Source organism: Trichosurus vulpecula, chromosome 1 (assembly GCF_011100635.1).
Source record: "Trichosurus vulpecula isolate mTriVul1 chromosome 1, mTriVul1.pri, whole genome shotgun sequence".
Taxonomy (NCBI): domain Eukaryota; kingdom Metazoa; phylum Chordata; class Mammalia; order Diprotodontia; family Phalangeridae; genus Trichosurus; species Trichosurus vulpecula.
The window spans coordinates 70,098,593-70,109,004 of NC_050573.1; the positions used below are offsets into that span (position 1 = coordinate 70,098,593).

The following is a 10,412-nucleotide window of genomic DNA, read 5'->3' on the forward strand; positions in this document are numbered from 1 at the left end:
GCCTTCCTCAAGACATTTACTCACCTTGTTCTTCTTCATTCATGGGGAGGAAGCCAGCCAACTGCTCCTCTGACTTGTGCACTAGGGTTTCCATGTTGCCCACCACCGCATGGATGACACCAGGTTCTTTATCTAGGCTGGGGCTGTCAGGTGCATTTGCTTCTCCCTGGATGACTCCTTTGGCAAAATCCATCTTGCAGGAGGACAGGCTCATGGTGCCTGTTGTTGCTAATGAGGTGTTTTCCAGACTTTCATGGACAGCTTTTTTTGCCAGATCTGCTGCACTGGAGATTTCTCTAGACAGAACATCTTTGTTGACAGTGGTGACTGAATGGGTGGTGTCCAACCCAGTCTGAATGGTCCCTTTGTCTACATGCACTGCACCGGCCACCTCACTGCAGATGGAGTCCTTGGTTCCAGTCACAATGGATTTTGTGGTGTCTAGACCCTCCTGGATAACTCTTTCAGTCACATTCACTGCACCTGTGACTCCAGTGAGGACAGCATCCTTAGTGCCAGTTGTTATATTTTGTGTAGTATCCAAGCCACTCTGGACAGCTCCTTTGGCCACGTTCATGGCACCAGTCAAACCACTAGAAACAGTGTCCTTGGTTTTACCTAAGACTGATTTTGAGGTGTCTAGACCTCCCTGGATAACTCCTTTGGCTACATTTACTGTGCCAGTCATACCACTACAGACAGTGTCTTTGGTGCCAATTGCTATGTTTTGTGTAGCATCCAAGCCGCTCTGGACAGCTCCTTTAGCCACGTTCATGGCACCAGTCAAACCACTGCAAACAGTGTCCTTGGTTCCACCAAAGACTGATTTTGAGGTGTCCAGACCTCCTTGAACAACTCCTTTGGCCACATTCATGGCACCAGTGACTCCAGTGTAAACATTGTCTTTAGTGCCAGTTGCTATTTTTTGTGTGGTGTCCAAACCTGTTTGGAGGGCTCCCTTGGCTACATTTGTGGCACCAGTGACTCCAGTGCAGACAATGTCCTTAGTTCCACCTAAGATTGATTTTGAGGTGTCCAGACCTCCCTGGATAGCTCCTTTAGCCACATTCATGGCACCAGTGACTCCAGTGCAGACAGTATCTTTAGTACCAACTGCTATGTTTTGTGTAGCATCCAAGCCGCTCTGGACAGCTCCTTTAGCCACGTTCATGGCACCAGTCAAACCACTGCAAACAGTGTCCTTGGTTCCACCAAAGACTGATTTTGAGGTGTCCAGACCTCCTTGAACAACTCCTTTGGCCACATGCATGGCACCAGTGACTCCAGTGTAAACATTGTCTTTAGTGCCAGTTGCTATTTTTTGTGTGGTGTCCAAACCTGTTTGGAGGGCTCCCTTGGCTACATTTGTGGCACCAGTGACACCAGTCAAGACAGTGTCCTTGGTTCCACCTAAGACTGATTTTGTAGTGTCGAGACCTCCCTGGACAGCTCCTTTGGCCACATTCATGGCACCAGTGACTCCAGTGTAAACATTGTCTTTAGTGCCAGTTGCTATTTTTTGTGTGGTGTCCAAACCTGTTTGGAGGGCTCCCTTGGCTACATTTGTGGCACCAGTGACTCCAGTGCAGACAATGTCCTTAGTTCCACCTAAGATTGATTTTGAGGTGTCCAGACCTCCCTGCATGACTCCTTTGGCTACATTCACTGTTCCAGTCATGCCACTGCAGAGAGTATCTTTAGTGCCAGTCGCTATGTTTTGTGTAGTATCTAATCCACTTTGGACAGCTCTTTTGGCCACATTCATGGCACCAGTGACTCCAGTGTAGACAGTGTCTTTAGTGCCAGATGCTATTTTTTGTGTAGTGTCCAAGCCAGTCTGGAGGGCTCCCTTGGCTACATTTGTGGCGCCAGTGACACCAGTCAAGACAGTGTCCTTGGTTCCACCTAAAACTGATTTTGAGGTGTCGAGACCTCCCTGGACAGCTCCTTTGGCCATATTTATGGCACCAGTGACTCCAGTGCAAACAGTGTCTTTCGTGCCAGTTGCTATGTTTTGTGTAGCATCCAAGCCGCTCTGGACAGCTCCTTTGGCCATTTTTGCTGCACCAGTCATGCCACTGACAACAGTGTCCTTGGTTCCACCTAAGACTGATTTTGAGGTGTCCAGACCTCCCTGGACAACTCCTTTGGCCACATTCATGGCACTAGTGGCTCCAGTGTAGACAGTGTCTTTAGTGCCAGTTACTATTTTTTGTGTGGTGTCCAAGCCTGTTTGCAGGGCTCCCTTGGCTACATTTGTGGCACCAGTGACACCAGTCAAGACAGTGTCCTTGGTTCCACCTAAGACTGATTTTGAGGTGTTCAGACCTCCCTGGATAACTCCTTTGGCTACATTCACTGTGCCAGTCATACCACTGCAGACAGTGTCCTTAGTACCAGTTGCTATGTTTTTTGTAGCATCCAAGCCAGTCTGGACAGCTCCTTTGGCCACATTCATGGCTCCAGTCAAACCACTGCAAACAGTGTCCTTGGTTCCAGTTACAACTGACTTTGTGGTGTCTAGACCTCCCTGCACAGCTCCTTTGGCCACATTCATGGCACTAGTGGCTCCAGTGCAGACAGTGTCTTTAGTGCCAGTTGCTATTTTTTGTGTGGTGTCCAAACCTGTTTGCAGGGCTCCCTTGGCTACATTTGTGGCTCCAGTGACACCAGTCAAGACAGTGTCCTTGGTTCCACCAAAGACTGATTTTGAGGTGTTCAGACCTCCCTGGATAACTCCTTTGGCTACATTCACTGTGCCAGTCATACCACTGCAGACAGTGTCCTTAGTACCAGTTGCTATGTTTTTTGTAGCATCCAAGCCAGTCTGGACAGCTCCTTTGGCCACATTCATGGCTCCAGTCAAACCACTGCAAACAGTGTCCTTGGTTCCAGTTACAACTGACTTTGTGGTGTCTAGACCTCCCTGCACAGCTCCTTTGGCCACATTCATGGCACTAGTGGCTCCAGTGCAGACAGTGTCTTTAGTGCCAGTTGCTATTTTTTGTGTGGTGTCCAAACCTGTTTGCAGGGCTCCCTTGGCTACATTTGTGGCTCCAGTGACACCAGTCAAGACAGTGTCCTTGGTTCCACCTAAGACTGATTTTGAGGTGTTCAGACCTCCCTGGATAACTCCTTTGGCTACATTCACTGTGCCAGTCATACCACTGCAGACAGTGTCCTTAGTACCAGTTGCTATGTTTTTTGTAGCATCCAAGCCAGTCTGGACAGCTCCTTTGGCCACATTCATGGCTCCAGTCAAACCACTGCAAACAGTGTCCTTGGTTCCAGTTATAACTGACTTTGTGGTATCTAGACCTCCCTGCACAGCTCCTTTGGCCACATTCATGGCACTAGTGGCTCCAGTGCAGACAGTGTCTTTAGTGCCAGTTGCTATTTTTTGTGTGGTGTTCAAGCCTGTTTGGAGGGCTCCCTTGGCTACGTTTGTGGCGCCAGTGACACCAGTCAAGACAGTGTCTTTGGTTCCACCTAAGACCGACTTTGTGGTGTCCAGACCTCCTTGGACAACTCCTTTGGCCACATTCATGGCACCAGTGACTCCAGTGCAGACAGTGTCTTTAGTGCCAGTTGCTACATTTTGTGTAGTATTTAAGCCACTCTGGACAGCTCCTTTGGCCGCATTCATGGCTCCAGTCATGCCACTGACAACAGTGTCTTTGGTTCCAGTTACAACTGACTTTGTGGTGTCTAGACTTCCCTGAACTGCTCCTTTGGCCACATTCACTGCACTAGTAACTCCTGTGCAGACAGTATCCTTAGTACCAGCTGCTATTTTTTGTGTGGTGTTCAAGCCTGTTTGCAGGGCTCCCTTGGCTACATTTGTGGCGCCAGTGACACCACTTAAGACAGTGTCCTTGGTTCCACCTAAGACTGATTTTGAGGTGTCCAGACTTCCTTGGACAACTCCTTTGGCCACATTCATGGCACCAGTGACTCCAGTGCAGACAGTGTCTTTAGTGCCAGTTGCTATGTTTTGTGTAGTATTTAAGCCACTCTGGACAGCTCCTTTGGCCATTTTTGCTGCACCAGTCATACCACTGAGAACAGTGTCCTTGGTTCCAGTGACAACTGACTTTGTGGTGTCTAGACCTCCCTGAACAGTTCCTTTGGCCACATTGACTGCTGTAGTGACTCCAGTGCAGACGGTATCCTTAGTGCCTGTTGCTATGTTTTGTGTAGTATTTAAGCCACTCTGGACAGCTCCTTTGGCCACATTCATGGCACCAGTCATGCCACTGAGAACAGTGTCCTTGGTTCCAGTCACAACTGACTTTGTGGTATCCAGACCTCCCTGAACAACTCCTTTGGCCACATTCACTGCACCTGTGACTCCTGTGCAGACAGTATCCTTAGTGTTTGTTGCTATTTTTTGTGTGGTGTCCAAACCTGTTTGGAGGGCTCCCTTGGCTACGTTTGTGGCTCCAGTGACACCACTTAAGACAGTGTCCTTGGTTCCACCTAAAACTGATTTTGAGGTGTCTAGACCTCCTTGGACAGCTCCTTTGGCCACATTTGCTGCACCAGTGACTCCACTGATGACAGTATTCTTGGTTCCAGTCACAACTGACTTTGTGGTGTCTAGACCTCCCTGAACAGCTCCTTTGGCCACATTCACTGCATTTGTTACTCCACTGCACACAAAGTCTTTAGTTCCAGACACAGCTGTTTTTGCAGTGTTCACAGTTCCCTCAATGGCTCCCTGGGTGGCCTCTTTTGCTGTGTCCATAGCACCAGTGACTCCCTTGCAGACAGTGTTCTTGGTGCTGCTCACAGTTGACTTGGTGGAATCTAGACCTCCCTGAACCATGCCTTTGGCCATATCCATCATGTTGGCCATCCCAGGAGTGACTGTATCCTTTTTCCCAGTAACCTTTGAGCATACCTCCATCGCCTCAGACATTTCCTGGTGGACAGAAAGATTGGAGGTCAGGGAAGAGCTTGGAAAGTCTCATTTCACTTCTTCCTTTACCCTCAATTACTATGTTACGTTTTTTTTTTGGCATAATAATAACATCTCAGAGTTGGAATAGACATCAATGGTCCTCGAATCTAACCTATACCTGAAGAAGAAGTCTCTTTCCAACTTTCCTGACCAATGGTCATCCAGATTTTACTTGAAAACTTCTGGAGAAGGGGATTTCACTTTTTCCTGGTGCAGCCCCTCCTACTTTTAGCCCCATCTCTTCACCTGGTTGAGGGATTTGGGAGTTTGCTTGCCATGTAGGGACCTTGTTACTTTCATGTTTATTTTGAGTTCCCACCAGGGAAAAGTGGCAAGGACATTCATTCCACCTGCACATATTTAGCAAGTACTAATTACAAGTTGGGTTCTGTGATTGGCTATGCTATGGGAAAGGCCAGAGAAGGAGAAGACTTGGGTTCTAACCTTGGAAACTCCACATCAAATTAGGCATATAAAGTTTATGTGTGGGAAAAGATGACCAATCATTCCAGACCATATATGCCTAGGTCCAGTAAGTAACCTAACTAGTGTTGTCTCTAGAACATTCAAGGAGGAAGGGTCCAGATTATGGAGGGCCTTGAATGCCAAGCCCAGGTAATGAGCCTGTAGGGAATGAGGAGCCATGGAAAGTTTCTGGGTGGCAAGTCATATGATGAAAACAATATTCAAGGAAGATTACTCTGGTGGCAAATATGATATTCTTCATTGCCATTCATGAAGTCCCCAATGACCAGAGTATTCCCCATGCCCACACCCAGGGATCATAGTATTATGTTCCCCTGATCTTTGACCCTTCTTACCTTTCCTGGTGGTTTCTCCTCCAACCTGGCCTGGCTCCCAGAGGTGTGCTCATCTGCAGTGGAACCTGGGGAGATGAGATGCTTAGAGATCAGAGGAAGGGTATCTAAAGGGTAGAACTGAATTAGGACACATGGGAATCAGGGATTCAGAGGGCAGGACAGACAGAGCAGCATGGCACATCAACTTTTGAATCCAGTAGGCAGTGCTTGGATACTACAAACTCCAAAGATCACAGGCCTGTCCAGACAGTCAGATGTGCTCAACTATCAGAGACGTTAGTGTTCATTCCAGTCCAATCAGGTACAGAGCAGACCCCAATGAAGGTTATGCCCTTTGTTTCCTCTGACCAGATCCAATCTCCCAGCCTGCATTTGGCTAAACAAAGGCTGAGTCTCCATGACCAAAGGGGTAGTGTCTGTCCAGGGTTATGGAGCATCCCACACCCCACCCAACATGTCCCCCGTTCACCTGAGTTGGGATAAGGAGTTGTCCCCAACAGTCACCAAGGGCTTTGACTATGCCAGAGACCTCTCTGAAAGTCCAGTCCTTCCCACTTATCCAACTTTTTTTTTGCCCCCTCACCAACTTCTTATAAATCCTAAAAGGACAGGAGACCACAAAAACTTGGCTGGGGGCTGAAGGGTTAGGTGGGAAGAGTTGGGGTGGCACTGACAGTGAGGTGTGTCTGGAAAGTGAAGCTTGGGGGTGGGGGAGGTCTTTCATTTTGTGTAACATGCTGTCCTTGAAGTAAGGACACAGAAACTTAACCCATCAGAGTGTTCCTTTCTCCCTCCACTCTCCCTGGCTTTGGGCTCTGATGGGGCCCCTGGGAGGGGTTTACAGGAGGTGGCATTGTGGCCACCCTCCCGGGGCACACTGTCCCCCTCCCCTTAGTGGCCCATTAGGGGCTTTCCTGACCCTCAGACGGCATGGTTCTGTCTGAGCCTTTGCAGCAATTCACTGGCCACAGGTTTCTAGCCATGTCAGGGTGGAGGCTCAAAGACTCAGAGTAGTAGGTGGCATCCTGGAACCCCCCTCCAGCCCCCCTTTGGTGCTGAACCTCCAGGGGCAGGGAGCCAGCGGGCGGCTCCTCTCCTTGCTGCCAGCTCACCCTGTGCTCTGAATTGGCAGCTGTGACACCCCTAGCTGAGTTATGTGGGACAGGAGTCAGATAGCTGAGGCTCAGGGGCCAGTCCTCAGATGGGAGGGGTGGAGAATGAAGAGGGAGTCAGTTTGTGGGGGAGGGAGTCTCTGGCCTAGCACTAAGACAGATGCATAGAATCTTAGAGTTACAAGAGACCTTAGAAATCATTTTATTCAGCCTGGGCCTGATCAGTAATTCCTTCTCTACCCACTTGGATAGTTACCCAGACTGTGCTTGAAGACCTCACTATCAACTCATTCCATTTTTGGACAGCACAGACCATGAGGAAGCTTTCCCCCACCCTTTTACATCAAGCAGAAATTTACCTTCCTAAAGCTTCCCCCTCTGATTCCTCCCCTTTGACATCTTCTTCCTCGACTCCCACTATCTGATCCAATTACTCACACCCCCAACACCTTCTCACACTCTCTTCTCTTACAGGAGGATACCATTCACCGGAGCCCCACAGGAAGTTCAGGCTGACCTAGGGAAAACCCCAGGGCTTGGCAGGGGGAGGGGTGAAAAGGTGGACTCAATAATGGGTCCCAGTCCAGATAGTAGAGATTCCTCAGTTTCTCCTTCTTCCATAAGTGATAAAATGAGACTCTCTACCAGCCTTTTCTGATCTTTGTCTCAGTCCCTCTTTCTCTCACACACATATACCATATGGCTTCTGTACAGAATACTAAGGGTTGACCCCCTGGGGCTGGTGTGGCAAGGGAGGAAGCTGGCAGTAAACCAGCTTCCAGGGGCAGCCATAGGTTTCAGAGAAGATTCTAGTCTGTGCTATTTCTTACCCATGTGGCTTTGGGAAAGTAGCAGCCTCTCTGAGCTTCGATTTTCCTATCAGTAAAATTCAGGAGTTGGATTGGGTGGCCCCTAGGATTCCTATCAGCTCTAATTCCTTTGATCCTAGGAATCTCTTGTCTAGAGATGGGAATTGGGAGAATCGCTCCCTGGGACAAGCCTGATTGGCATCAAGCTCTCACTCTCAAGGGGATGCTGGGTAGCCAGATGTGGGGCAGTGAATAGAATGTTGGACTTGGAGTCAGGAAGACTTGAGTTCAAATTCTGGACACTTATTTGCTGTGTGACAAATCACTTGACCTCTTTGCCTCAGTTCCCTCATCTATAAAATGGGACGAATACTAGCACCCACCTCCTACGATTTTTGTGATGTAATAATTCATGTATAGTGTCTTGAAAACCTTAAAGCGCTGTATGAATGTTACCTATTATTGCTGCTGTCGTTATGCTAGAGGGCTACCAGGCCTTCCCCTGTCCCCCAGGTCCCCTTCCTTCCAACACACACTCACTCTGTTGGGCATTCGGTCCTGACTTGCTGTTCCCACGAGCCTCTTTCGATGAGCTAGAAGAAAACAGGTTTCGGGCTGAGCCAAATAAAGGCAAGCTTCCTAGAAAACTGCCCAGAATCTGTGAAGAGAGGAGATGGATTTAGAGAAGGGGTGAGGCAGGGAGAGGTGACTGGGACTACCCTTGGCCCCACTCCCTTTCGTGGTCATTGCATGACTGACTACAAGGCTTGGGTACAGGGAAGATCTCAGGCTTCTAGTTCTGATTACACCACTGACTTCTGTGTCCTTGGGACAAGTTATTGTTTCTTCCTGGGTCTCGGTTTCCTTGTTTATCAAATAGAGACAATAACACCCTGCTCTGGAGATCTTCCAAACTCTCGGGGATGTTTTTAGGATTGTATGAAAAAAAAACCCAGATAGAAAAACCGCTTTAGAAAATACAAACAGTGCTTTGAACAGATATGAGGTATTGACATCATCGGCCAGCATCCCCCCTCTTTCCCTCTAGGCATCTCATCTTCATCCCCTGTGGTCCCAAAGTAGGCCCTTGGTTCCTCTTCCCATCCCCCCCATCCCAGTCTGTTCCCCAGCTTCCCTTGGGCTAGTGTAGATCATACTGCAAGGGGAGTAGAGTGAAGTGGAGGAATAGCCACTGAGGGCTAGGGACACCCTCCTCCAGCCTACCTGGGACTTGGACTTGGGCTCTTGGCCTCGGTTTGGGGCTGCTGCTGCTCCTTCCTCTCTAGTCGACATGATACTGGAGAAACTGAGGGAGGAGAAAGAGTGAGCAGGACCAAGGCAGTGGGAGGCTCCCGCCATCCCACACATCCTTTTGCCACTTCCCCTCACCACCTTACAGAGAATGGCTGTGGTGCCATGGAAAGGACATCAGGCTCTGCAGTGAGGATCCCATCTTAGTTACCACTTTACCTGTCACTAGCTGTGTCCTGGAGGAAGCTTACTAAACTGAGCCTAAAATGAGGGGCTTGAACTGGTTATCATGAAAGTACTGTCCAGCATTAGACCTGTGAGCCTCTATCTCTTCCTTCCCACAGTTTCCTGCCCCGCCTCATAGCTTGCTGCCCCATCTACCTCAGACCTGCCCCCCACAATTTCCTGCCCCATCTCCCCACAGCTTGCTGCCCCATCATTCCCTTAGATCTGCCCTCCTACAGCTTGGCACCCACAGCTCCCTCAGGTGCCTCCCCAACTTTCTGCCCTATCTCCTCAAGACCTTTTCCCTTTAACACTCTACCATTTCTTTGTGCCCCCAACCCCCATCCCCCATCCCATAGTCTTCCTTATCTTCCTTTGCCATATCTGGGAGTAAGACCAAAGAAGTCAGAACAATTCCCACAGCCAGGCAGTAAGGCCCCAGGCTTCTTGAGCCCTTCTGTGGAAAAGGCTAAATAGGCCAGGGTCCCACAGCACTAGTCCTTCCCTTCCAGATATCTATGCTGCCTTTAGGGAATCTGGAAGCTTAGCTGAGGCTTAGAGCCCATGCTCACTGACCTGGACTGAGTTGGGAAGTTGTTGGGTTTTTGCCCCCAAAAGAGAGGGTATCTGCTAGGTGGGAGCTGTGGTCTCCCAGCTTGGACGCAAGTCTCTGTAGCCCTCTACTGGCTACCCTGGCCCTTATAGCAAGTGGGAGGGCAGGCAGGCCACCTGACAGGCTGAGGTGGGAGGGAGGAGCAAATCTGGTCTGGGGAGGGACCCGAAGCCTAGTGGGACAGTCCATGGGGGATCACATGTTGCCTCTTCCCCTCCCTGCCCCCATCTATCCTGGGCTCTGTGCCCTGCTCAAGCTGGAGGGCCAGCTGATGACACCTTTGTTCCATTCCCAGAGGCCTTGGGGGGAGGAAAGAATGGGGGGAAGGGCACCATCAATTCCCACCCTCCACAATCCCTCCCCCACCATCTGGGACAGAGGGAATGCTATGTGAGAACACTAGGTGACTCACCATATGGGTAGGGTAAAGAGTGTCCAGGGCAGGGAAGAGCCCAGTGGATAACTCAGGAATTTGGGGTCCCCATCCCCTGCAGAAGCCCTGGGCAACTTTGGGCTGGTGATTGCTTCATTCTGTACCTTCCTTTTCTGGTCCATAAACTGGACCAGACAAAGTGAGCTTCATACCCAGGATGGAACAAGCTAGAGTGGAGGAGGCAA

General features: G+C 49.6%; 1 protein-coding gene across 1 annotated transcript in view; it reads right to left on the reverse strand.

Annotated features, from left to right (window-relative positions):
* Positions 1–9,882, reverse strand: part of PLIN4 (perilipin 4) — a 15,680-nt gene extending 5,798 nt beyond the window's left edge. The window contains exons 1-5 of the mRNA XM_036751762.1: positions 9,758–9,882; positions 8,930–9,011; positions 8,246–8,363; positions 5,785–5,849; positions 25–4,924 (exon numbers count right to left, since the gene is read on the reverse strand). Coding sequence (XP_036607657.1) covers positions 25–4,924; positions 5,785–5,849; positions 8,246–8,363; positions 8,930–8,998 — 5,152 coding nt within the window. The 5' untranslated portion in view covers positions 8,999–9,011; positions 9,758–9,882. The remainder of the gene's footprint in view (positions 1–24; positions 4,925–5,784; positions 5,850–8,245; positions 8,364–8,929; positions 9,012–9,757) is intronic.
* Positions 9,883–10,412: the final 530 nt, after the last annotated feature.